This window comes from Galeopterus variegatus, unplaced genomic scaffold, assembly GCF_000696425.1.
Source record: "Galeopterus variegatus unplaced genomic scaffold, G_variegatus-3.0.2 Scaffold212, whole genome shotgun sequence".
NCBI lineage: Eukaryota > Metazoa > Chordata > Mammalia > Dermoptera > Cynocephalidae > Galeopterus > Galeopterus variegatus.
The window spans coordinates 64,266-91,480 of record NW_007726323.1 but is presented as its reverse complement, the minus strand read 5'-3'; the positions used below and the strand labels follow the sequence as shown (position 1 = coordinate 91,480).

Sequence of the window (27,215 nt, the reverse complement as noted above, 5' to 3'; positions counted from 1 at the left end):
TACATGCTTTCTATGAATTAACTCACTTCACACGAATAGACCACCCTCCAAGGCAGGTGGAATAGCATCCTGATTTAAGAGAAGGAAACTGAGGCAAAGGGAGGTAAGAATTGTGCCCAAGCCCATACCTCTAATAAGCGTAGATCTGGGATTTGAACCCTGGCAGTCTGGCTCCAGAAGCCTTCATCTTAACCACTGTTTGATGCAACCAGGAGCCTCACATACCATTTATTTAGCATAAGTTGCATCAGAGGCCACATCCAATGCACAGAGCTCCCATAGTCCAGGCAGTAGGCTGGGGTCATTGGGCACAATTGGTGTAATGGAGCTTGGACCCTATCTAGATCCATCTCCTTGCTCTACAGAAGGTGAACATGAAGTCCAGGAAGGGGCAGGGACATGCTCAGAGTCTCACTGTGGGGTCAATGGCAATTCCAGGTCTTTGTGCTCTTCCTACCCTATTGCATAAGACAAGACCTCTCCTTAGTTTTCAGCAGAGGCCTGTGATTTTCCACTCGAATACACACCCCCTGGTAGTCAAGGTACATCTTTCAGCTCTTTTCTGCAAGGCCAGCTTGCTTCAGTGCTGTGCATTGGGCTTGCCAAACCAGGAGGATCTGTGGACTCCAGGGATCTGGAGACCCTCATTTTCCAGTTTCCATTGCACTAGATTCCCAGAGCAGTGTGAAAGCAGAGGCCTCAAAGTCCAGACCCTGGTTCAAAATCTTCTGTCACTCAGAAGCAGAGTGACCTTGTGCAAGATACTCAAACCCATCTATAAAGTGGGGCCAGTTACAATTCCTGCCTCCCTGGGCTGTGTTGAAGATAAGACAATGAGTGGGAAGCACTAAGCGCCATGCCCGACACCTGCAGCCACTCAGCAAAAGGCAACTGTCATGCTTTGTCGTTTCAAGTCTAGACATCACAGAGGTGGTGGCACTTTGTCTCCCTTGTAGCTCTGACTGATGTGTGCCCCTGTGAATTCCTTGAGGGTGAGAATTGGGTTGTCCTCATCTGGAGCCCCAGATCCTGGCCCTGTCATGCCTCAACCTTACAACTCCAGGTGCTTGCAGAGATGTGGCAGAGGTCCCTGACCTCTCTGTTGAGCACTTACTGTGTGCCAGCCACTGAGCTCATTGCTTTTCAGACATTATCATGTTTAATTATCACAACCAACCTGTGAAGTAGGCACTTTATCTTCAGGTAAGGACCCAAGGCTCAAAAAGTTAAATGGCCTGTTCAGAGTGACATAGCTAGTAAGTCATGGAGCCAAGATTTGACGGCCAAGCTCACTGCTTCTAACTCAGACATAGGAGTCCATATAAGAGCAAACTGACCTAGGAGGGACCTGAAGCCAGGGAAGAGATGTGGGACTCTCAAGGCTGTCTAGCTAGTGAACGGTTAAGGCTGTGCTAGGCTTCTGCCTCCCCACTCCTGGATCAGGGCTCTTTCTTCCTCTGCATGGGTGACCCCATTGGAAGATTTGGTGACTCCTCAGTGGGTCCTCAGTGCTGAGGAGCAGGAGGGATTTCCACTCCGTGGGGGGAGTCCTGTACTGGGGGCCAGCCTCTGCAGTGCACAGGCTCTCTGTTCCCTTCCCTGGCTGGTTCCTTTCTGCTGACTGGGGTAGACCATCAGTGACTTGGCTTTCTCCCTTCTTCGATGGCTGAGCTACCAGCACCTGGCCCTTAGCTTAAGGTCAGGACTTTGAAATGGGGTCCCTCAGCACCCATGGCCAGTGTGGCTTCCTGGACCTCAGCAGGTGATCGACAGGGCCTGAACGTCTCTGGCCCCCATGCAGCCCAAGCAGTTTTGTCCTTGGCCAGTGCTGGCTTAGGGGTTGTGGGGAACCTGGAGTTGGGGGAGGCAGCCTCTGAGGCTCTGGCTCTGCATTGGGCCTCAATCCCTGATGCTGGCTCAGGGTGAGTTGGGGGGTTGGCAGGTACTTCTGGTATTTGGAAAATCAGATGCAGCCTCCTTATCATGGTTTACAAGGCCAGGTCCCCACAGAGCCTTGTGGGCATTTGAATAAAGAACTTCTGTGTGGAGGAGATTAGTAAAAGGCACCCTTCTGAACAGGCAGAGCTCCACATTGGGGTACAAGGCTTGGCTCAGATTTTACCCCCAACTCACCGCTCAGCTGTGTGTCCTTGTACAGAAATCACCTGAGCAGCCCTCCATGGGGTCCTCCTGTACATGACCCTGTCTCCCTCTCCACACATTCTGTGATCTTTGTCAACTCTTGCTTTGCCCCACCCCACTCATCATCCATACAGCAGCCTCAGGGATCTTTTATTTTTATCTGTGATCTTTGTCAACTCTTGCTTTGCCCCACCCCACTCATCATCCATACAGCAGCCTCATGGATCTTTTATTTTTATTTTTTTTTAAAAGATGACTGGTAAGGGGATCTTAACCCTTGACTTGGTGTTGTCAGCACCACACTCTCCCAAGTGAGCCACAGGCCGGCCCTCACATGGATCTTTTAGAAATGCAAATTGGAACCTGTCATACAGTCTTCAGAAGCCTTTCATGGAGTCTGATGGCTTCCTCCTGCCACTCAAGCCTCCAGGGTCCTGCAGGTCTGGTCCCAGCTGACCTTTTGGCCCCATCTTCTACTGTCCCTCTTGATCACTCTGCTGGTGTCTTGCTATTCCTTGACCATGCCAAGCCCTCTCCTACCCCAGGGCCTTTGCATTTGCTGTTCGTGGACTTGGCCCCTTTCTCTCCCCTAGTTGATGTGTACTCACTCTTTAAATGCTAGCTCAGAAGTCCCCTTCTCCAGGAGGCCTCCTGAGCCATCGACTGTGTCCAGTACTCTGCTCTTCTACATCTACGAACCTCCTCTGTGTACCATGTGCCACACTGAAGTTTTCTGTTTATTCCTGGGGTTTTGATGGATGTCTCTCTTCCCTGATGGACTTTAAGGTTCATGAAGGCAGGGGCTATCTCTTTCTTTTCTCACTGTATCACTGGCACTTAATACAGTGCCTGGCACAGTGGATGGTTGTGGAATGAACAGATAATGCAGCAGCTGAGGTGAGAAGTGTGCAGCTGAGACTTTAATATGGTCCAAGGGAGGCCAGTGCAGAGAAGAGGGTATATGCATTGGGTTTTGAAGGACGATCAGAAGTTTGCCAGGCCAAGAAGACAGACTGGAACTGGCACAGGAACAAGGACAAATTGTACCATATCCAGAGGCAGGTGACTGTGAGGGTGAGGGAAGGAATGAAGGAACAGGACTGCGAACCTAGGGAAGAGGATCTGGGGGGCCGTGAGCACTGCCTGTGGACCCACTGGGAGCTGGGCAGCAGCAGACCCTGGAGGAGAAGGAAGGCAGAGACCTCACCACAGCCAGCATGACCGGACAGGCATGGGAACTGGACTCCTGTGAGGGGGTGGCCACAGGGGTGCTAGGTCCACGAGGGGGCTGGAATGCTTAGGGTGAGGTGTCTTTGCTTCCCCAACCCCAGCAGACACCTCCTTTTTGATCTTCTGCGTTGGCATCCATGTAGGATTTCTCCTGAAGAAAGGGTTGTGTGACCAAAGCCAGTTTGGAAACCCCAGCGGTGGAGCCTAGTAGTTAAGTGTGAAGGCTCCAGGCCAGACATCCTAGCTGCAAGTCATGGCTCCTTCCCACTGCTGTGTGACTGAGGGCAGCACTCCCCTCCAAGCCTCAGTTTCCTCATCTGTGGAGTGGGAAAACAAGGCTGATGATGTGAGCACTGGATGAACAATTGATCGTGCCACAGGCCCTGTTTAAGCACTTTGCCTGCGTTAACACTGATCATCCTCCACCGCCTCTGAAGGTATTTATTGTTCTTAGCCACAGTTTACAGCAAAGGAAACTGAGGCACAGAGAGGTGACATAACTTGTCCAAGGCCAGGCAGTCTGGTGGCAGTGTTCATGCTCTCAACTGCTAGACTCTCCTCTGGGTGATTTGGCCTCTCTAGGCCTCAGCTTCCTCATCCGTAAAATGGGTATGGTAGCAACACCTCTGCCATGGGGCACTGGGAGGATTAACAGCATTCCTTCGAGCAAAGTGCACGGAACCCAGTGCCTGACTTAGATAAGTGAGTCATATATGTTTGCCAGTATATTATTGTGGGGGTAGGAGGGTGGAGCACAGGGCTGGGGATATGGTGTGCCCTCCAGGAATGCTGGTGAATATCACTGACACTACTGTTATCCATCCACAACTGAGTCTGTATCCCTTGGGTTTTGGGTCTGATGGCTCTGTTCCCCCTCCTGCCCTACCCGGCTGCAGGCCAACGAGAACAGCCTGCTGAGCGCACAGCTCAAGGGCTTCCCCCTATTCCTGCACTCGAACCTGGGCCTGAAGGACTGCAGCATCAACCCCAAGTCCCCACTGCTGTATGTGACGCGGCCGAGTGAGGTAGAGAAGGGCGTGCTGCCTGGTGAGGACTGGACCGTGTTCCAGTCAAACCACTCCACCTACGAGCCGGTGCTGCTGGCCAAGACACGCTCGTCTGAGTCCATCCCACACCTGGGTGCAGACGCTGGCCTGCATGCCGTGTTGCATGCCACCGTGGTCCAGGACCTGGGCCTCCATGACGGCATCCAGCGTGTGCTCTTTGGCAACAACCTCAACTTCTGGCTGCACAAGCTTGTCTTCGTGGACGCTGTGGCCTTCCTCACGGGAAAGCGTCTCTCGTTGCCTTTGGACCGCTACATCCTGGTGGACATCGATGACATCTTTGTGGGCAAGGAGGGCACACGCATGAAGGTGGAGGACGTGAAGGTACGGCTGGAGTCCCGGACTGCGTAAGGCGGGGCCTCACAAACTGCAAACCTTTGTGCACTTCATCATCTGCATCTCCCCTGTGCTGTTAATTATTTAAAGTACAGAGCCCTCCCCACCTCCACCAGTTGGTCTTTATTTATTGTCTTATAGGAAGCAAGTGTTATTTAAAATTTTACTGAAATATCAGATCTAGAGGAATTTTGCATCTGGGGTGTGGAGTTTAAATGTGCATCTGTGAAGGAAAAGACCTAGTTACTAAAATACAAAGATGGGAGCTCTGCAGCATTGTTTATCCACCTTTTCTTTCTTTTTTGTGTGGCTGGCTGGTTCAGAGATCTGAACCCTTGACCTTGTTGGTGTTAGCACCATGCCCTACCCCAGTGAGGTAACTGGCCAGCTATCCACCTTTTAATCCAGGTATGTTTTGTGTGGCTGGCTGGTTCAGAGATCTGAACCCTTGACCTTGTTGGTGTTAGCACCATGCTCTACCCCAGTGAGGTAACTGGCCAGCTATCCACCTTTTAATCCAGGTATGATGCTTAACTCTTAACAATGTTTATGTCAATATCAGAGCTCCTACCAAACTTTTAAAACAAGAGTGAGAGCTTGAGTCATACATAAAGCATATTTTAACTGAGTGGAATGCCTTTGTCTAATTCAAAAAGTGTTTACCTTGGAGGCTGGCCTGTTAGCTCAGTTGGTTACAGCGTGGTGCTGACAACACCAAGGTCGAGGGTTTGATCCCTGTCTCGGCCAGCTGCCCCCGCAAAAAAGTCTTTACCAAACAAAACTGTACGTAAAAGCACTTTGCAAACCATAAAATTTTACACATGTGAACTATCACTGTGAAAGAGAAGCCTACGAATTAATATCATTAAGCTATCTTTAAAATACAGTTTTCATCTTCTATTATTTTACCTTAAGTTATTTGTAAAGGAGACAGCATCCTAGTGTAAAGGAGAAATCAGTATCAGTTGCCATAGACAGAGAGCAACCATAACAATAAATCCAATGAAAACAAAACAGGAGGATTAAATTCTAGAGAGAGACTGCTGCCTGCTGACGGCCTGTCCTCTTTTAAAGCAGATTAGCAAGTGTTAGTAACATATTAGCATCAAACCAAGACTTCTCTTTGATGTTAGTAGGAGGCTTTAAAAAGAGACTTCTAAGAGGAATACTTTTCTCCCCCAATGACTCAGGCTTGTTGGTGCTGTGTCCTCTGTCCACCTGAAATCCCTGGTAGGGGTTGGCTGGAAGGAAGGTCCTGGTGGATTTCATCCCCATGCCTTGGTCAGGAGTGAACTCTGCTCTTCCTGACATCTCCAGAGAGACGAGCAGAGCAGATGGTGTTGGGGAGCAGGCACTGTCTGGGGAGCTGACACTTCATTTGAGTCCAGTCCCAGGGGGGCCCTCATTGACTGGGTGACTTGGAAGTCCCTTCCCATCTATGAGCCTCAGCTGCAAAATGACGAGATGAGGAGGGTGAGAGGTTTCCAGGCTATTTCCTGGTGCCCAGGGGTTTCACAGAGGTGCCTGGATAGCTGGGCCTGGTAAAGGTATGTTCAGACCAGCCAGACTCAGCCTCCAGGCTCCCTGCCTCAGTGAGACAGGGCATTCTACCTAGGCTGTTTTTCCAGTGGCCCAGCCTTGTCTCTCCTGCTGTATGTAACCTACGTCCTGGTTGGCCCCAGGAGGAAATCAGGCTGCAGGGCTAACTGGGCCCCCCACAAACCCTGGTTGGCCCTCTTTGGCTTCTTATTTTCCCCATTTTTAAAATGAGGGGAACGCTAGCAGTTTGGAGCCATTTCTTTCGAAGCGCCCCCTTGTGTGTGTTTAGCTCAGTGCAGGCTGCTGAGTGCTGCTCCAGCCAGGGTCTCTTTTGCCTTAAACATCTTTGTGAGTCAGAAAGGGCAGAGAATTTTCTTCTTTAATTCAAGCACAGGCTATAACTGAGCCCTTCTCTCAGAGACATGAATGTCACCTCATTAACGTGCAGTACTGGCTGTGCAGCACAATTTAAATAATACCAACAGCAGCTGCTTGTTCAGGGCTCTGTAAGCACCAAGCTCTGTGTGTAGCCCTTTCCTAGTGTCGCCTTATTTGACCCTCACAGCAGCCCTGTGAGGTGGACATTGTTGAGTCCCAATTTACAGAGGAGGGTGCTGAGGCTTAGAGGTGGGGCAGGAGTGTCCACCAGGTAGTGCACGGCCTGGGTAGGATGTCGGTGTGACAACACTGCACTGGGCAGAGCCAGGACTTTTAGTTTGCAGTGTTCCGATAGCAGGCTCTTGCAGGTTTCTTAGCAGCCTGGTGAATCATGCAGTCCTAACCCCAGAGTACAACTGTACATTTGTTTCACAAGTGTCAACATCCCCTCATTAACTTGCAAAGCACTGGGTGTGCCATGCATGGGAACATCACATTGCTGGGCACACAGTATATCCTTAAAAATGTCAAGGTCCTTTGACACCAGCCTTGCATTCCACCAATGAGGAGAAACCCTCCACGGTTGACAGATGAAGACACTGAGGCTCAGGGTGTCAGAGACCACAGACATAACAACGGCCACCATTTTTCATCACTTTCTAAATGTTAGGCAGTTTTATGTGCAGTATCTCACTTGATTCCAAGAGCCCTGTGAGGGAGAAATTATCGTCTCCATTTTACAGTTAAAAGCAAGGCCTAGAGAAGTCATGAGGCTTTCTCCAGGACACACAGTGGAGCCAGGCTGGAGCCTCGGTCTTCTCTTGCCAGAGGCCTGGGGGAGGAGATGGCACAGGGCTGCCTTCACGGTGCGTGGCCTGTGCAGCCGCATGAGCCCCAAGCTCAGGAGGGGCCCACACGTGCTTTCATGCCCTGCTGTTGCCTTTTTGACATTCTTCATAATTTTGGAACCACATTCTTATTTTTCACTGGGCCCCACAAACTTTGCAGCCGGTCTTGCAGTAGCAGGACTCTTCTTGGGCCCTCAGTGGGAGGAACAGGGAGCCCTGGCTTCCCCTCACTCCTTGCTTTCTCCACTGCCTATCCCAGGCCCTGTTTGATACGCAGAAGGAACTACGCACACACATCCCAAACTTCACCTTCAACCTGGGCTACTCAGGGAAATTCTTCCACACAGGTACGTGGGCCTGCCTCTGTCCTCACTAGCAACTTATGGGGGCTTCTCGACACCCAAACCCTCAGAGCACTGTGCCACGAGGGCAGCAGGTGGGCTTAGTGGCCCATATTGGGGGCAAATTTGACCCCTCTTGGCCCCCAGAGCCACCAGCATATAAGAGCAGTCACAGCCCCCAGCCAGAGGCCATTTGGGGACAGCAGCAGCAAGGGTTTCCACTTGTCCCTCCCTGGCCTTTCAGACTGTGCTGTCCTGGGTGGGGCGGGCAGGGCAGGGCGAGGGATGTTTGTGTGCACAGGGACACACACACACACACACACACACACACACACGCACGCACACACGATTGTTTCAATTGGGTTATAAATCGAAGCCTTTCCAGATATAGCAGAGGCCTATCCCAGGGCAGCCTCATGGGGCATCCTGGATGACAAAGAGCCTGTAGACAAGCTGCATTGTTCAGAAGTGCTGGGGATTGAGCACTGGACTGAGAGGAGACTCAGATGCTAGAACCATTTCTGCTGCTAATGTGACAGGGGACAAGTTACTTTAACTTTTTGATCCTCAGTTTCGCTCATCTTTTAGGGGAGCACTATGGAAATATATAGCATAGAAAGTTAAAATGCCCTGTCAGTGTACCCACCCTAGGATGACCAATGTCCTGAGATTAGTTTGGAGTTGAAGGGGTTGAAGCTGAGGCCATAGGTTGCTTGGTCACGCCTTCCTTCCTATTTTGGGCTCTCTCAAGTTCCTCACATGCTGTCCCTCAGGGACTGGAAAAGAGGGAATAGCCCCCGAGCTGGTAATCTGCAACCCCTGAGCTGCCTTCTGCTCAGGCCACAGTGAGGACAGCCTCTCTTGAATTCTACACAAAACTGTATTTGTCAACAATTTGGAATGAGGGGAAATGTGCAACATAGCCCCAAAGCTAGGTCGGAGTCACACTGGGTTGTCTCTGCATGTTTTGAATTCTTTTTTTTTTTTTTTGTCTTTTTCCGTGTCCGGCAACGGATTGCAACCCTCAGTGTCGCCCCCGTACTGGACCGGGACCGGCAACGGGATTGCAACCCTCGGTGTTGCTCCCGCGCCTCGCTCAGCCAGTGAGCGGGAACCGGTCTGTATGTGGGATCCGAACCCTCGGGCGGGAGCGCCGCCGCGCTTCCCAAGCGGCGCACTATCCAGTACGCCACCGGGCCGGCCCATGTTTTGAATTCTTAACCCTTAGCATATCAGAGGTGGTTGTAGGAATACATATGAGACATCCTATATATATATATACAAAGAGCTTCCGCAAATCGGTAGGTAAAAGGCAAATGACCCAATTTGGATCATCATAAGATCAGAGCAAGCATGTCCGAGGTGGAAGAAACCCTTGAGATCATTGACTTTGAACCCTGAGTTGCACAGCTGGGGCCCAAGGGCCCAAAGAGGAGAAGATCTTGGCTAAAGTCACTCATTGAGTCAAGGACACACTCTGGACCTGAGTCCAGGGCTCTGGATTGGGGCTTTGTCTGCTCTCATGCTATAGCTCAGAAAACTTTTTCCAGCAGCTCCTGGGTGGGCCTTGGCCGTGGGCTCCCACCCCCAGGCACAGGCCCAGGTTGGAGAGACTTGTGGCCTGGTGGGCTGGGCTGAGCTGCCTGTGCCTGGCTGCAGGTACTGATGCTGAGGATGCTGGGGACGATCTGCTGCTATCATACGTGAAGGAGTTCTGGTGGTTCCCACACATGTGGAGCCACATGCAGCCCCACCTTTTCCACAACCAGTCTGTGCTGGCCGAGCAGATGGCCCTGAACAAGAAGTTCGCTGTCGTGAGTAAGATTCCCTACGGGCAGAGCCGGGCGGGGTAGGGGCTGGGCTGGGGGTCTGGTCTGCGGGCCTCGCGCGCCTTCTGCAGTGGGGTCTGACAGATTTTTACTAAAATCTCTGTGCCAGGGCCTGGGATAAGTTTCCTTTATAGCCACTGTCTCCTTGAAGCCTTGAGAGAATAGCCCCATTTTACAGACCAGAAACTGAGGCTCAGGGAGGTCACACCAGGATTTAAACCCAGGCCTGTTTGTTTCCTGAGCCCAGTCTCTGCCTTCAGGCTAGGGCAAGAGCACTGGAAGCTGGGCGAGGGGCTTAGTAAGCTGGGGCCTACCAGCCAGTCAGAGGCAGGAGAAGGTGGGAAAAGTCCCTGACCCTTTCACTGACTGTGGGGTGCTTGAGTGCTCTGTGCTGGAGGGCACATGCCCTGGATCAAAGGTCATGAGACCTGGCTTCTAGATCAGCTCTGGCAGTCACTCATTTTGACATTCTGGGCATGTCCCTTTCCCTCCAGGCCTCAGCTTCCCTATCTGTCCTAGGAGGGCTTGGGCCAACTGCCCTGCGGGTCCAGCCTCTGATTTCTCTCTCCCGTCTACAAAGCCTCCAGGGGGCGGGCCCCATGCTCATCCTGCTCTGCTTGTCCTCTCCCCAGGAGCACGGCATTCCCACAGACATGGGGTATGCAGTGGCGCCCCACCACTCCGGCGTGTACCCTGTGCATGTGCAGCTGTACGAGGCCTGGAAGCAGGTGTGGAGCATCCGCGTGACCAGCACAGAGGAGTACCCGCACCTGAAGCCGGCCCGCTATCGCCGTGGCTTTATCCACAATGGCATCATGGTGGGCCCCTGGCAGCAGGGGTGGGGGGTTGAGAAAACTGAAGACACAGCTGTGTGTGCATGTGCTGTCCTGGGAAGCATGGCTTTGGGAAGCGGGCTTAGCCGTGTCAGCCTGGTCCCTGCCCCACTTCTGGCCTCTGAGCTCTCTATCCCAGGGGAGGTGGGCTGCCATTCTGGCCCCTTTCATGACTCCTTAGCTTTTGTGACAGAGGATCAAGGAGTGAGCATTCTTTAAAGGGGGTTCTGAGGAGGACGCAGGACAGGCCTCTGTTAACATTCATTCGTCTGCTCATTTAAACATTTTTCTTGAGCTTCTACTGTGTGTCTGTAACTTTTCTAGGCACTGGGGACACAGAAATGCCCAAACCAAGTGCACAAAACCAAACAGAATTCCTACCCTTGTAGATTAGACATTCTAATGGCAGGAGACAGACAATATACTCATGAGTGTGTAAAGTGTATAATGGTCAGACAGTGATAAGTGCTGTGGAGATAAATCAAGCAGGGAAGGGAGATAGGGAGTGCTGGGGGAAGAGAAGCTATTTTATTTTATTTATTTGTTTTTGTTGGCTGGCCAGTACAGGGATCCAAACCCTTGACCTTGGTGTTAGAAGAGAAGCTATTTTAAATAAAGTGGTTACTTAGGGCCAACCTGCAAATGAGCCATGCTGCTGTATGAGGAAGAGCATTCAAAGCAGAGAAAGCAGCATGTGCAAAGGCCCTGAGGCAGGTTGGTGCTGGATGTGTCTGAGGACCAACTAAGAGGCCTGTGTGGCTGGAGGGGAGTGAATGAGGGGGAGGGGAGTGAATGAAGGGCAGGCGGTGGATGAGGTCAGGGTTCACATAGGGCCATGTAAGGGGCCATTAAATGGGCTTTAGCTTTTAGCCTACGATGGAAAGATTTTGAATGGAGCATGATCTGACTTATATTTTAAAATGATTTCCATCATTCTGGCTGTGGTGTGGAGCAGACTGGAGGGGATGAAAGTAGAGGAAGGGAGAGCAGTTAGGGAGCCACTGCAGTCTTCCAGATGGGAGACATGGTGACTTGGACCAGGGTGCGGTATTGGGGTGTGTTCATGTTCTGGGCCTATTGGAAATCAGAACCAACAGGATCTGCTGATGAGTTGGATGTCGGGTATGGGAGACAGAGAGGGGTACAGGATGACTCTAAGGTTTTTGGCTTGAGGCACTGTAAGGATGAGATGGGGCAGCTGTGGGAAGGCCAGGTTTGTGCAGTCATCTGTTTGTCCTTCCATCCATCTGTCCATCCGTCCATCTGTCTACCCACTGACCTCCTCAGTACCAGGCACTCATGAGGCACTGTAAGGATGAGATGGGGCAGCTGTGGGAAGGCCAGGTTTGTGCAGTCATCTGTCTGTCCTTCCATCCATCTGTCCATCCGTCCATCTGTCCACCCACTGACCTCCTCAGTACCAGGCACTCACATTAACTCCGGGAATGAGGTGGCAAGACTGGTACATTCCCTACTTACTCGGAAGCCACAGTTTCATGAGGGGAGACAGACAATAAATAGCCAAGCCAGTGCATGACCACAAGTGCTACCAGGTTGGAGTGTCGCGACAGGGCTTGCAGGGTGTGACTGGGAGAGCTACTATAGAGCTGCAGACAGCCGCCATTTCCAGAAACATTCTTCCTCTGTTACTTGTGGGCCTGCTCGTCTGTGCAGGGAATAGCAGTGATGCATGTGAAACGACAAGCCTCCGGCTCACATGGGAGAGTGTCGCAGGCTGTGCGAGTCTTTGGGAGCGAGGACCCCAAGGGTGGGGGCTGTGTAGCCCATACAGGAGGCTGCCTTTCTGAAGAGACACCTAGAGACACCATAGCCCCTCTCCCCTGCCCATCCCAGGTCCTCCCGCGGCAGACCTGTGGCCTTTTCACACACACCATCTTCTACAACGAGTACCCTGGTGGTTCCAGCGAGCTGGACAAGATCATCAATGGGGGCGAGCTCTTCCTCACCGTGCTCCTCAATCCTGTGAGTGCTCCACAGCCTGCAGCCGACGCAGGCCTCTTGGCGCTGGGATTGGGCGTAGGGGGGGAGTGAGGGCCTGGGAATTGAGAGACCCACTCGCCTGCCCTGGCTTTGTCCTTCCTCTGCTGCATGACCTTGGCTAAAGAATCTGACCTTTCTTTTTTCTTCTTTCATGATCATGCGCTTTCATGATCTGCACAACAAAAGTGCTGGCATTTTTGTGCATGTTCTTTTTCCAGTCTTAGCTTGCGTGTGTGTATATGCACATGTGTGTATACATAGACACATGTGCGCACACACACACATTTTACTCTTCATTTGAGCTTCCTGGTTCTCTTATCTGTAAAATGTAAATAACCATCCATACTTTGATAATATTAAATAAATATCAAGTGATTGTTATTCTGCTTTATGGGCTGCGTACTCCTTATCTTCCATGCACATCCTCCCCTGCCAAATTTGCAACACAAAACACAGATAGCTCCCACACAGGTCCTCTTCCCATTCTGGGGTTGTAATATGTATCTGGGGGGTCAGTCAGATGTGGGTTTGCACCCGGCTTTGCCTAGCCTAAGGTCACACAGTGAGTTTGTTGACAGCCCTATTGGACCTTGCACTGGCCATCAGGCAGCCCTGCAAGCTGAGGCAGGACCAGCCAGGTCAGGGGTGGGGGTGAGGGTGGCTCCAATGCTGACCCAGCCTCTGCCTCCCTCCTCCCCTCCCCGGAGCAGATCAGCATCTTCATGACGCACCTGTCCAACTATGGGAATGACCGCCTGGGCCTGTATACCTTCAAGCACTTGGTGCGCTTCCTGCACTCATGGACCAACCTCCGGCTGCAGACGCTGCCTCCTGTACAGCTGGCCCAGAAGTACTTCCAGATCTTCTCCGAGGAGAAGGATCCACTCTGGCAGGTGGGGGCAGGGCAGCCTGGTGCCTTGCTGCAGGGACGGAGCGCCCCCCTGCTCATAGGCATGCACTCCACACATGGCTCAGGCTTGGCCCTCATGCCCTCATACTCTCAAATGTAAAGTCAGGTGCCCATTTGCTCTTCTGCACACGTATGTGCCTAGGTACATACATGGACACACCTCCCCACACAGACCTACATGAATGCACACTCATACACAGCCTTGGAGGAAACAGTGTTAAGAAGCTAAGAGTGAACATGGTGTAAATGGAATGTAGAAAGTGACTGTCCTGCCTCGGTTAGACTCTTAGATCATCTCTTCTGCTCCTTCTACCACCAGCAGGCTCTGAGCCATTGGGAAGAGGACTGATGGGAGGTTTAGGGGACAATACTTGGGAAAGTCTGCCTCTGAGTGCTTTTAAAACCTGGAAGCAGAATTGGGAATTGGTGGCAGTCTAGTTCAAACCAGGGTTCTACAAACCATGACTCATGGGCCATATCCAGCCTGTGGTCTGTTTTTGTAAATTAAGTTTTATCGGAACATAGCCACATTCATGCTTGTATGTACTGTCTATGGCTGCTTTCATGCTACACCAGCAAGCAGAGTTGAGTGGTGCAATAGAAACTGGATAGTACTCAAAGCCTAAAATATTTGTTAAACATTTTCTAGAATATTTACTAAACTTTAAAGTTTGATGACCCCTGGTTCAGACACAGCTTGTCCAGTTAAATTCAACGAGTGCTCATGAGTTCCTATGATGTGCTAAGCACAGACTGAACATTTTTCTAGGCTCTTTGGGGGACATGAGACTAACCAGAAATGGTCCCTGCTTGTCAGCAGCCAGTGTCTGGGGGTGGGGATGTGACAGAGACACATGGAGGTATTATGCTTGTCAGTCAGGGCTGTAGGAGCCACATGTCCATGTGCAGTGGGAGACAGTTCACTAGGTGCTTGGACACCCCTCACACCCCTTCCACTGTTGCTTTAGGACCCCTGTGAGGACAAACGCCACAAAGACATCTGGTCCAAGGAGAAGACGTGTGACCGCTTCCCCAAGCTCCTTATCATCGGCCCCCAGAAAACAGGCAGGTCTCTCCACTCTTGGCCCAGCTTCTCCCACTGCCTGCTGTCTCAGCTACAGAATTCTGGGAACTGCCTGGCCCTGGTCCCACTCCCCAATAACCTGCCCCCTCTTTCCCAGGCAGTGAGAGTGATGTTGAGGTGAACGTGAGTGGCCTGTCGGTATGGAGGTGGGAAGGGTGTTGGATGGTGGGCATGGAATTCTCCTGTTTGTCACAAACCTCAACCTCAGGGAGCTTTCTCTGTGTCCTGAGTCTCTGAGTCTAGGCAGAGAAGCCCGGATCAGCTGCTCTGCAAGTTTGAGCAGTTCCAGGCAAAATGGGTTCAGTGCAGAGAGGACTGCGGTCAGTTAGTCCTGCCTGCTAGGGGTGCAGGAGGGAGGAGTGGTGAGGTGGTTGCTAAGCATCTGCTACCCAGGACCCTGTGAGGCACAAACAGGCACTCCCATTTTACAACAGACTCGAGGCTCAGAGAATTTAACTAACTTCCCTTAACACATTCAGTTAGGAAATGGCAGTTCCAGGTCTTGAACCCTGGTCTCTGGGACCCCAAAGCTTATACTCTTATTTGCCAAACTCTACAGCCTCCTCTTCTGAGTCCTCTCATTATAGCGTGAAATCCGTGGACTCACACCACAGGGAATGAATGAATGAACTGAACTCCTGAGGAGGAGGGAGAAGAGGGAGCATGAGTGAGGGGAGGGCACCCGGCAGAGGAAACCCAGGAGCTGGACTTCTTGGCTCTTCCAGAATTTCACATTAAACAGAGTTGGAAGGTTGGGAGCATCCTATCCCCTGAGCTTCTACCAAGTGCCAGAGAGGACGGAGGCCCAGAGCTGGAAAGGATCAGCACAAACCATCTAGTTCTAGGATTCTGATGAGATAGTAACCAATTGGACATGGCTGCTGGAGTGCAGTGGTGGGAAGGATTCAGAGGCCAACTCCTTGTTTAGTGATGCAGGTGCTGTGATGGATTAGTGATGTCTGCAGTGGGTACAGGAGATGGGGTGTCCACATGCATGCCATATATTTGCCATCCTAGATTTAGTATAATTCCTTCATTGTACAGATGCGGAAACTAAGACCCAGAAAAAGGAAGTGATTTTCTCAGCATCTTCCAGTAGGTAATGGAGAGCTAGGCCCAGAACCCGACTCCATGTTTTTGTTGGGGGCTGGGCCCTGGGTCTCAGCTGCCTCCTTTCCCCACAGGCACCACAGCCCTCTACCTGTTCCTGGGCATGCACCCGGACCTAAGCAGCAACTACCCCAGCTCAGAGACCTTTGAGGAGATCCAGTTTTTTAACGGCCACAATTATCACAAAGGCATTGACTGGTGAGTGGGCCTTTCTGTCCACAGCAGGATGGGAAGGCCATCATGGAGCTGCCCAGGAGGTCTGCTGTGGCCACAGCAGGAAGCAGCTGGAGCTTGCTCACACGCAGCTAAAGTTCCTGTAAACAGACAAGCGTGGTGACCCTTGAGTCATGGTGTGAGAGTGTTGTCACAGACAGGACCCTGGATGAGGAAGCCCTTTGCCCCATTGCATTATCGCCTGGGGTCAGAGACTGCTGAAGTCAGAGTCCAGCCCCTCCCTTGCTTGCACAAAAGCATCCTGAGTCCTAGAGGAAGAGAGGGGTCCCCTAAGACCCCCAGGTCTGCTGGGGACAGAGCAGGGGCTGAAATCCAAATGTTCTGACCTGAGAGCTGGCCCTTCCCACTGTTTGGCTGACTGTGGAGCTGAAGGTGTTCTTCAGCCTCAAGGGTGCTTTGGGGTGTCACCTGGGGAGGTGGGTGCAGTCGCAGCTTCCTACCCAAATCTAGACAGAGTTGCCTCGAGGGTGTGAGGGCCGGAGCTGTGATGGTTTTACCCTCCAGTTTTTCAATTTGCATCTTTCTCTACTGTTTGCCTTTTTTACGTTTTGTATAAGTGTTACCATTATTTATTACTTTTATGTCAATGGAATACCTGGGTGGAGAGACTATGGGCTTTCTATTTCTTTGTTTTTGGTATTTTTCTGTGTGCATTTCTCTCTTTTATCTATTGACTCTCTGTCCATCTGTCTTCCTGTGTATCCGTCTATCCATTCACCTGTCCATCCGTTTCTCCATATCTCTTTTCCTTTTTTTTGTCTTTTTTTCGTGACCGGCAACGGATCGCAACCCTCAGTGTCGCGCCCTGACCGGACCGGGACCGGCAACGGGATCGCAACCCTCGGTGTTGCTCCCGCACCTCGCTCAGCCAGAGAATGGCTGGTCTGTATGTGGGATCCGACCCCTCGGCGGGAGCGCCGCCGTGCTCTCAAGCGGCGCACTGTAGCAGTGCGCCACCAGGCCGGCCCATTTCTCCATATCTCTAACATGTCCACATCTCTTATCTAAAACCCACAATGACCAGATGTATTATTGGAAGTCAGCAGTTTTTGGATTTTAGCGGGAGCGCCGCCGTGCTCTCAAGCGGCGCACTGTAGCAGTGTGCCACCGGGCCGGCCCATTTCTCCATATCTCTAACATGTCCACATCTCTTATCTAAAACCCACCATGGCCAGATGTATTATTGGAAGTCAGCAGTTTTTGGATTTGAGGAAGGTAATATGGTGCGAAACTGTGCACTGAGCAACATAGGACCTGGGGCAGCATCCCACTAGCAAATACATTGACACGTCTGTACAAAGTGTGTGAATATTTACACTAAGGATGATTAATAAGTCAGGTTTTGCTGCCAAATGGCTTTGCTACAAACTTAGGAAACAAAGCTTCTGTTTTCAGGGCTTTCTCAATTTAGAGATTATAAGCAAAGGATTGTGGACATACAAAGAAAATTCAGAAAGATGAGAAAGAGTGTGATTCCTTGGCCCCATTCCCAAGATTTTGGTTTTGTAGGTGGGTCTAAGGTGAGGAGCAGGAATCTAACAATCCCTCGGGTGATTCTGATTAAGGGGGTCCTTGGGACCACCCTGGAGACATCCTGTTTCACAGGATAGAGCAGGGATCCTATACCCTTAATCAGTGTGGGTTCCGCCTCCCATGAACTCCCAAAGTTGTACCCCGATTTTTCATGAGTAGATGCCCCTGGGAGGATCTGGAGTATTCATTTACTTTTCTGAGGGATCCTTAATCCAGAGGTAGTTATTGGTCTGGGTGGGATATGGGATGTTAGTCTGGAAAGCTGTGCTTACTCATGGCAGGTTGGGGAGAGGGATGAGTGTAGGAGGTGACCCTACCCCCCACCCAGGTTCACAGTGACAGCCTCAAAAATGCCATCCCAGGGCAGGAAAGAAACCCTCCCTCTGGAAGCAGAGGAGGGCATCCCTCCCCTCTGTGCTGGCCCTCCCTGGTCAGGCGAAGCTGCCCTGAGCCCCCTGCTCGCCCCCTAGAGCTACCCACAGCAGCCCTCACCCCTCTTGCTGTGTTCCTCAGACCCCCCTCTCGTGAGTCCCCTGTGAGCCCCCTCTCTGGGCTTCCTGCAGGTACATGGAGTTCTTCCCTATCCCCTCCAACACCACCTCCGACTTCTACTTTGAGAAAAGCGCCAACTACTTTGATTCAGAGGTGGCTCCCCGGCGGGCAGCTGCCCTGTTGCCCAAGGCCAAGATCCTGACCATCCTTATTAACCCAGCGGACCGGGCCTATTCCTGGTACCAGGTGAGCAGGGTGGGGGTGGGGCCACTGCATGGGGGGTGTGGGGCTCTGTATGACACTCAGTCACTCACTGACCATCCTTATTAACCCAGCGGACCGGGCCTATTCCTGGTACCAGGTGAGCAGGGTGGGCGTGGGGCCACTGCATGGGGGGTGTGGGGCTCTGTATGACACTCAGTCACTCAACTCATATTCAGCAAGCTCCTACTGTGTGCAAGCCCTGACAAGGCACTGGGAATGTGGTGGTGGCTAAGAGTAGAGTTCCCCTCCGTGGTGCTCTGGGCTGGCAGAGGAGACCAGCAGAAATGGATGCTGATGCCTGGCAGCAGTCCGTGGCCCACCCTCCTGGCTTCGTGTGGGCCTTACCTCTGATCTGACACCAGTAGGAGGTAGAGGCCAATTAAACCTTGAGGAAGCCAGGGTTGGCAAACATGGTCTGGACTTGTGCTGGCTGTACCTTCCTTGCTGGACATGGGGTGGACGGGAGTTGGGACTCCGAGGAGGACAAGACACAGGACCTGCTGTTCTCAGTGGAGGGCATGGGCACTTGGTCAGCTCAGGAGGTTACCTGGACCACGACACATGCTGGAGAAGGTGTGAATCCTTGTCCCTGCTTGAGGCATGTAAGAACCAGAACTTTCTTTAATTTCTATCACCTGACTTAATTTCTTTTGTGTACCAGCCTGCTGGGCTTACAGGAAAGCTCTCAGGCCTTTCGTGTCCCTCCCCTGCCTTCCACTCTTCCTGGGATTACGCCACACAGCCAAGTCCTTTGATTCAGAGATGGCACCCTGGTGGGCAGCTAGCCTGTTGCCCGAGGCCAAGATCCTGACCATCAACCAGTGGACTGGCTCTATTCTTGGTGTTGGTGGTGCCTGAGCCTTAGCTCCTGGTCACCTGAGAGGTGTCCACTTCCCTGGCCAGGAAGGACTGTGCAGGCGCGGCCACTTTGGGTAGTCCCTGCCCTTTTGAACTTCTTTATTTGAGTGCCTCAGTGGCTGCTTCATGTCTGGGCCCCGCTGTGTCCTCTGCAGGACTGACAGCAGGCAGGTGGAGAGCCTTTTTGCCCCTGGTCCCACAGAGCTTTCTCCCCCTCCTGTCATACCCTGAGCTTGGTAGGGAGGCCTCTTGTTCTCTAGGACTTTTGTTTGTGCCCTGATATCCGCGTTTCCTGTGGGCTTTGTCTTTAGGGGAAACAAACCTGGAAGCACTCATAGGGCGTATCTCTTTTCAGCTTTGCTTGTGTCCCCACTTCCTGGTGACAAGCAGAGAAATGGCTCTCAGCTTTCATGGGGGACATGGTGGGATCTGGAGGAAGCTGTCACAGGTTGGCTCAGTCTCTGTTCTGTAGTAATGACAATGCTCTCCTTCTGCCCCCTCTGAAGCATCACAGCAGTGTTCTAGAAGGCAGAGGAGGGTTCGCGCGTGTATGTCCCCTTCTCACAGATGGCATAAACCAAAACTCAGCAAGTTCCATGTGGTGGCATTTTGAATCCAGGTCTTCTAAACCTAAGACCCCATTTTTTCTTCTGCCCGTGGTCAAGGAGAGTAAGGGAGACTGAAGCCCAGCAGGAGGACCCAGGAAGGTGCTGAAGGAGAGGAAGGGTGTGGTGTGTCTTGGGGAGGTCAGGACCAGGAGGCTGCCGTGCTCCACCGCTGCCCCAGCTGGCCCCTTCCCTGGGCTGCATGTGGTCCTCAGTGGAGTGGGGGTGGCTGGTGAGGTGTGTCACCAGGTGGGTAGGTGCCCCAGCTCTGGACTTTGAGGATTCTGCAGCTGCTGGTGGCCCATGACATTACTGTAGGTGGTTGAGACCTGGCATTTCCCCCTTTACAGTTCTTTCCCAATCTTTCCAATTTCTATAAAGGAGAAATGCTCGGTTTGATACAGGTGGCTCTTAGGTCCTTTCTGATACTGCTAAGCTCTGTTTTCAACAAAGGGAGTGCTAGCTTTGGTTTCAGTGCCTGTAGCAGACATTTGTGTCTGGCTGGTGTTTGAGAAGATTGCTTTATTTTTATTATATTTATGAATGGTTATCTTTTTTGTATGACAGCTGATATTCTAGTATTTCATTTATGGAGGTGAGAGTGAGTTTTCTTTTGAAATAAGTTTATGTGAAAAAGAAGGGTGAGTCAAGGTAAAGAAAGTTATGTTGACATTGGCACCTACCAATGGTTTGTGGATATGGCAGAAACTGCAGAGATGGTGTGTGATTGACCAACATTTGTAGACACTGATCTCATCCAACTCCCATCTTGCAAAGACGGGGAAGCTGGGGCTCCAGGGCTGGTGACTTCCTTGAGGATGAACAGCAATGAGAGGCAGAGCCAGGACTTGGATGGAGGCTCCAGCCCAGGATCTTCTGGCCACCTCCTGAGCTGCTGTCCCTTGAAGGCCTCTTCCTCTGTGCTCTCCATGTGACATGCGGACCTCTCCCCTTGCCTGCAGCACCAGCGGGCCCATGATGACCCTGTGGCCCTGAAGTACACCTTCCACGAAGTGATCACTGCCGGCCCCGACACGTCCTCGAAGCTGCGTGCCCTCCAGAACCGCTGCCTGGTCCCTGGCTGGTATGCCACCCACATCGAGCGCTGGCTCAGCGCCTTTCATGCCAGCCAGGTAGCTGCCTGTCCCTGCCCCTTGGGAGGGCATTGCAGTGCTGGCTCACTGCAGTTAGTGGAGATCCTCAAATTCTCTCTCCCCAGTCATCAGGCCAGAAATGCTCTCTTGGTGAATTAGACCTTTGGGTCTGTAGAAAGGTTTTAGTTTTCTTTATCCCAAGATTGATACGTGAGAATTCTCCAAGCCCTTGTCCCATCTCAGCAGGTTCTGTGGCCCTAAGGGGACCCAGAAAATCCTGGAGGGGGAGAGTAGGGCGTGGTGATGGAGGGGGAGCCTAGTTGGAGGGGTGGGTGGGGGCCAGATCACATGAGGCCTTTTAGGAAAAGCCTTGACTGATTTGAGGAGGAGTGTGATGATGGGCTGGAAGCTTGGAGAGAGGCCAGGAGAGGGAAGTGGTAGGGATGTGAGGGTAGGCAGGTTTTGGTGATAGCTTAGATTCTGAGAGAAGATATCATCAGTCAGAGGAAGCTGGCAAAGAGCAGAGAGTTAGAACACAGAGGACTGAGGCTTTGGAATACCTGCCATTCAAAGGTGGAGGAGGAAGCAGATTCTGGAGAGTGTAGGGTCTCATATTTGTAACAGGTCCTCATCAGTCAGAGGAAGCTGGCAAAGAGCAGAGAGTTAGAACACAGAGGACTGAGGCTTTGGGATACCTGCCATTCAAAGGTGGAGGAGGAAGCAGATTCTGGAGAGTGTAGGGTCTCATATTTGTAACAGGTCTGTTCCTGCTGCTGTGGCTGCTGCCCCTGTTTGCTGTTGGGGTGAAAGTAGGTCCAGGTCACCTTCCTCCCTTTCCTTCTTTCCAGATTCTGGTCTTGGATGGCAAACTGCTGCGAACAGAACCTGCTAAAGTGATGGACATGGTGCAGAAGTTCCTTGGGGTGACCAACACCATTGACTACCACAAAACCTTGGCGTGAGTGTGGCCTCAGCCTTCCAACAGGGCAGTTTTCCTGATCAGGCACCTGGCCAAAAAGCCAAAGGCTTGTGTGATTACAGTAGAAACACAGGTTAATTAGAGTCAGCAAGTATGAGAAAGTATGCAGACTTCCCTGACGGCAGTTTAGCAGAAAAGCTACTATTAATATGACTTAAGTCATACACATGGTGGTATCGACTTAAGAAAAAGGGAGGTGACAAATCTGTTCTACTCTGGTCAGCCCACCCTGGCATGTTCTCTTCAGTCTGGGCTGAACATTTTCAGTGTTTTATCTAGGTAAGCTAGATCCAGCAGTGAGCAACCCCAATTCTCACAAGATTTTCTTAGCATTAGATTTTGACTTAAAGTATAATTTCAGGAAGAGAAAACTACAAATATTACTGTTGATAACTAATAATCCCACTCACTCAGAACCTGGTACAAGTGCACTGAAAATGCCCCCCGATGAGTAAGTGCTGCAGGAGCTCAGGGCTGGGGAAAAGTTGCCTTCTAATGCTGTGTCACAGACAGTGACACACTCAGCTGGATGAGGGGGGCCCACAAGAAGGAGCAATAAAGTCACCCTCCCTGGTTCCATTCTTGGGAAAGTCTTGCAGCAAGAACAGTCCCTTTTCACTGTCTTGGCAGCTAAAGGTGGAGAAGGGAAGTCAGTCCTTCATCTGGTTGCAGAAAGGGACAAATAGCTAAGGGTATGGGCTGTGGAGTCAGAGATACCTGGGTTAGGGTCCCAGATCCGTTGCTTAGCTGTGTGACCTTGGACAGGTCCCTTAGCCTTTCAAGCTTCACTTTCCTCCTCTGCAAGTTGGGAATAAAGATACCTTCTGAGGGTCACTGAGTTGAATGAAAGCATGCGTGTGGAGCTCCCAGCTCAGTGCTTGGCAAGTACTAAGTGCTCAGTAAATGGTAGTGGTTGTCATCATTACCACCGCCACCACCATCATCTGTTCCTATCCTGGGGCCCATCCAGAAATGCCTGTCTCCCTCACCTGCCAAATGTGGATTCCGTTTTCCTGATGCCCTCATGCTGAAGAGTCTCCTAATGGTTTGTGGTGTGGGGTTGAGTTCTGATGGCAATGTGCCCCTCCTCATGACAGTTTCAGAGCTCATCTCCCAAAAATGCCTTGAAAGGCAGCATGACGTTGGGTACAGAAGTCTTGCTCTGTCATTTCTGAAATTTACTCCCCAAAATGAAACTTTCTAATGATAGGATGCTTAAGTGCAGCTGCAGACATTGCATTGCTGATAAAGATGCACTTTACTGAAAAGCAAAAGCACCTCCAGTAAACTTTTTTTCTCCCCTATTGTCTCTTGAAGCTGGGAGGTGCAGAGAAGGCATCTTGGATTAAAAAAAAAAAAAAATGTTACTCACTATTGAGTTAGAGAATGTTCAGAAAAGGTTTCCCAGAGTAATGAAGGCTGGGAAAGTATTCATGTTATGGATTGCTGAAGGAATGATGGCTACTCAGCCTGGAGAGAAAGGGTTCAGAGCATGTGAGGTACCCTGTGCTGGGAGGAAGGGCAGGCGTGTTTTATGTAGCCCAGGGGCAAAGCTTGGGCCAAGATAGCAAATGTCAGCCCCATAATCAGTGTGGGTTCATGAGTGTGTGGAGGGAACTAGATTCCCTGATCTCCCAGGCTCTGCTATTCCTGGGATCTGGGAACATTGCCTTATGGTGGGCAGGGGCTGGGCTGGGCCAGCTCCCGTCCACAGACTTTCCTCACCTCCACAGGTTTGATCCAAAGAAAGGATTTTGGTGCCAACTGCTCGAAGGAGGAAAAACCAAGTGTCTGGGTAAAAGCAAGGGCCGGAAATACCCAGAGATGGACTTGGATGTAAGTGACGTGCACTCTACCTGTGGCATCTGGATAAGTGGAAGGGGGTTCCTATATCGGGGGGTCTTCTCCCCGCTTTACGCTACACCTAGCATGTTAACGGCCTTGGCATTTCTTCGACAGTATTCTTAAGAGGAGAAAATATGAGCTGGGACATGGTGGGTCAGAATTGATTCAGTCAGACATGTATTTATTACCTTCTCCTAAGGGCTAGGTGCTGTGAGGGCTTGAGGCTGAACCAGACACATTCTCTGCCTTCAGTGAATTCCTGGTCTAGGAGGGAGATGAGTCACACACTCAACTGTATGTAGAACACAGGGCAGAGGGTGTTTTGTGCAGTAAGACAGGTGCAAAGAAGTGCTGGGGGGATTCAGAACAGGGGATGTCACTCGAAGCTGGGAGAGGTAAAGGCTGCTCAAAGGAGAGGTGGGGTTCTCTGGAGTTGGGCTAGAAGGATGGGTTTCTTCCATAGGATTCGGACCTGTGGGTTGGAAGGATAGGCTGTTCTTGCAGGAGAGAACAGCGTGTGCAAAAGCACATAGGGAAAAGATCAGACTGCAGACCCTGTTAAGCTTCCCTTTGCCCACCTGCCTCTGTTTTTCTCCCAATCACAAGAATTTTGACCTCGTGAGCTATATTTTGGAGCTTCTACTATCCAGGAGTTTTCTAGTGGGGGCTACTATTTAGAAGAAGAGTGTGGAAGAATAAGAGGTGTGTGGGATGGTACCAACAGATGGTGGTGTTAAAGAGGGGGTCACTCTCGAGTCAGCACATCACCAAGACCTGAGCTTTCCTTCCTGTTACAGTCCCGAGCCTTCCTGAAGGACTATTACCGGGACCACAATATCGAGCTTTCCAAGCTGCTCTACAAGATGGGCCAGACACTGCCCACCTGGCTGCGGGAGGACCTCCAGAACACCAGGTAGCCACGGCCACCACAGCCAGACTGAACGTTGGTGACGGCGGGGACGTCCCGCCGCACACTGAGCCAGACTGACCTGCGGAGTGGGGAGCTGGGCCTGGGCTGGCCAAGCACTTATGAGCAATACTCTGCTGAGGCCACACAGGGCCAGGAGAAGAGCCCCGGCAGGTCTACAAGCGCCTCAGAGCATCCACTGCTGGGTCTCTGTAGGACTTCCCTAGCCACCAGAGGTCCTTTCTGTTCACAGCCTCTCCTGGGGAGGTCACTTCCTGTTGGTGGAAGGCCACTTTCTGGTAGGAGGGAGTCATGAGACTCTCTTTTCTGTCTGTCCCTCACTGTGTTCTAGCACCCCTGTCCTCCCCTTCAGCCCACCACTCCCTGCTCCGGCAGGGTAGCCCCTCCGTATCAGCTGCCATATTTTCCCTGTCCTCCAGATTGTAAGGGAGAAGAGCCCAGCTGGGCCTTTTGCCAAACCAGGGAGAGAGACTGGACATTTCCCTGACTGTTTCGAGCCAGGCCCTTCAGTGGGGTCAGCTGTGTACCAGAGTTAGTCACGAGGCTGGATGTGAGGTGGCCACCTCGAGAGAGCTCTGAACCTCCACACTCTGGTTAATAATACCTTCACATCTCACCTTCCCTTCCTGGGGAGAGAATCTCTGGTTCCTACAGTATCACCCAGTCCTCAAGGCCTGCTTCAGGGCCTGGGGTGTGGCCAGGCCATTTGGGCCCAGAGACCCAGGCTTCGACCCTCCCCCTTTCTTCATCCTGGGATATGACCTGTGTGGTGTTTCCTGTGGTAAAAGACGGAGGAGGTGCAGGAATCTGCCAGTATACATGTTCAGTGTACATACATTGTCCCCAGCCCCACCCCCAGCCTCGGCCCCTGGCAGATGTGGACAGAGTTGGAGAGACTGCTGTCTGCTGCTTTGCCCCAGCTACCTGTGGCCAAGGGTTCCCCCAGATCCCTTAATCTCCCAAATACTAAGAAACTAAAGTATTTTAATTTTTTTTTCTTGGTGCCAGAGTTTATACCCTGGGTGCTGGGGTCGCACTGTGTTTTATATATATATATATAATGTGTGTGTGTGTGTGTATATATATATATATATATATATATATATATATTATATATTTTTTGGTTGGGTTTGTTTTTAATTCAGTCATACAAAATGGCAGTAATCCCCAGTCTCCAAGGATGGCATATCTTAGTGCTAGAGAATGGGATGGAATGGGGGGAGGGCATGTCTTGGAGTGTCTAGGCCCTCAAAGAGACAGTGTGAAGGGTCCCTGAGAGAGGTCTCTGTTCCCTCTCCCAAGTGCTGCAGCTGTCCCGGGGCTACCCCAGCTAAACAGAGGTGGTGAGATGTTCAGGGAAGACCAGCTCTCTCCAGGAAATCTGGCTTCACGAAGCCTGGTGACCCTAGGGGAATCTTGACCAAAGGAAACAGCTGGGGCTGGGGTAGGAGAGCTGGGACCAAATGTGGCCCTTCCCTGTCCCCCTCACATGGTGCTAGGTCAGGAGCTGCCCTGGGAGCTGGGATGCCCACCAGGGCCCAGAGAACTGCCTCCAGCCCCCCTGACTCCCCCACCGTAGACAGTGGGCTCTCTGGGCTGTTTGCTGGTTGGGGTCTGCTCCTACCCCCCTCTTTTAACAATGTGAAGTGACTGAGACTGGGGCACCTCTCCCCAGCCCCCTCCAACTGCCAATTCAACTTTGAACTGAGACCCAGGAAATACTTTCTGGAGAGTCTTCTCTTGTTCAGAAGACTAGCATCTTGGGGCTGGAAGGGTCCTTCGACGGGTATGGAACATGTCCAGAAAGGGGAGGTGGCTGCTTGACTGATGTCACAGAGCTGGCAGGGAGCAGGGCTGAGCACTGCGCTCGAGGCTCCTGATTCTGAGTCCAGTGCTCCTCTTCTCGTGCCACACTGCCTCCGAGCCCATCCTTGGGACCCTACTCTGTGCCAGGTTCCTGTCCCTCCTTCAGTCACAACCGTGGTCATTCCAGGATAGGGGACAAACCACTCCTTCCCAGCCAGGGTGCCTTTGAGCCTTCTCATTCCCAGACCTGCGTTTGCCTCTCGGTCTTGTCCCCACTCCTCGACAGGTCCTCCCCAGCCTGCGGGGCCTGTGGCTGTCTTCCTTCTCAACTGCTTCCCTTTTCTCCACTTTGCCTCTGGGGTGGAGCCCAGAGTTGGTAACTCACCGGGACCAGCTGCTTGTGGTTTCATTGTGTGCAGAGTGCAGTGTTCCCAGCAAGCTTCTTACTGGGGCCTTTAAACCTGGGACTCTTGGGCACCATCGGCCCAGCAGGATTGAGTAGCGCAGTGTTTGATGACAGGGTGGCATGTCTCTTTGTACACTCAGCACGACTTCCCCACACCGTGAAACTAGACTCCCAGAGTGGGACAGCGACTTCTGTAGCGCAAACCCTGGGCCTCACTTCCCATCTGTCCACAAGGGGGTTGGGCCCAGTGATCTGTGAGTGAGGCCTGACAGCTCCCACATTCTGAAATCTACCCTCCCTGGGAGCTCGGGCTGGCCTCGAGCCGGCCCTCGTGGGGTAGGCGGCTTCACTGCTTTCTGCCTCTGGCCTCAGGGAAGAGCAGGCATGTTTGAGAACCTGGGAGAGCAGAGGAGATACTCTGGATTTTTGCCTAACGAATCCTTCTTGAGGACCCACTGGCCCAGACACTGCTGAGGCTTGCAGGCACAGGGCAGGAAGGGAGGGAGGTCATTTGCCCTAGGAG

At 51.8% G+C, this 27,215-nt stretch overlaps 1 protein-coding gene across 1 annotated transcript in view; it reads left to right on the top strand.

Annotated features, from left to right (window-relative positions):
- NDST1 (N-deacetylase/N-sulfotransferase (heparan glucosaminyl) 1) overlaps positions 1–25,473 on the top strand; it is a 41,762-nt gene extending 16,289 nt beyond the window's left edge. Inside the window, exons 3-15 of the mRNA XM_008565894.1 lie at positions 4,269–4,763; positions 7,800–7,887; positions 9,541–9,695; positions 10,343–10,528; positions 12,398–12,526; positions 13,255–13,437; positions 14,423–14,519; positions 15,723–15,846; positions 17,979–18,153; positions 20,597–20,767; positions 21,577–21,686; positions 23,441–23,543; positions 24,350–25,473. Of these exons, the coding sequence (XP_008564116.1) occupies positions 4,269–4,763; positions 7,800–7,887; positions 9,541–9,695; positions 10,343–10,528; positions 12,398–12,526; positions 13,255–13,437; positions 14,423–14,519; positions 15,723–15,846; positions 17,979–18,153; positions 20,597–20,767; positions 21,577–21,686; positions 23,441–23,543; positions 24,350–24,469 (2,136 nt within the window). The 3' untranslated portion in view covers positions 24,470–25,473. The remainder of the gene's footprint in view (positions 1–4,268; positions 4,764–7,799; positions 7,888–9,540; positions 9,696–10,342; positions 10,529–12,397; positions 12,527–13,254; positions 13,438–14,422; positions 14,520–15,722; positions 15,847–17,978; positions 18,154–20,596; positions 20,768–21,576; positions 21,687–23,440; positions 23,544–24,349) is intronic.
- Positions 25,474–27,215: the final 1,742 nt, after the last annotated feature.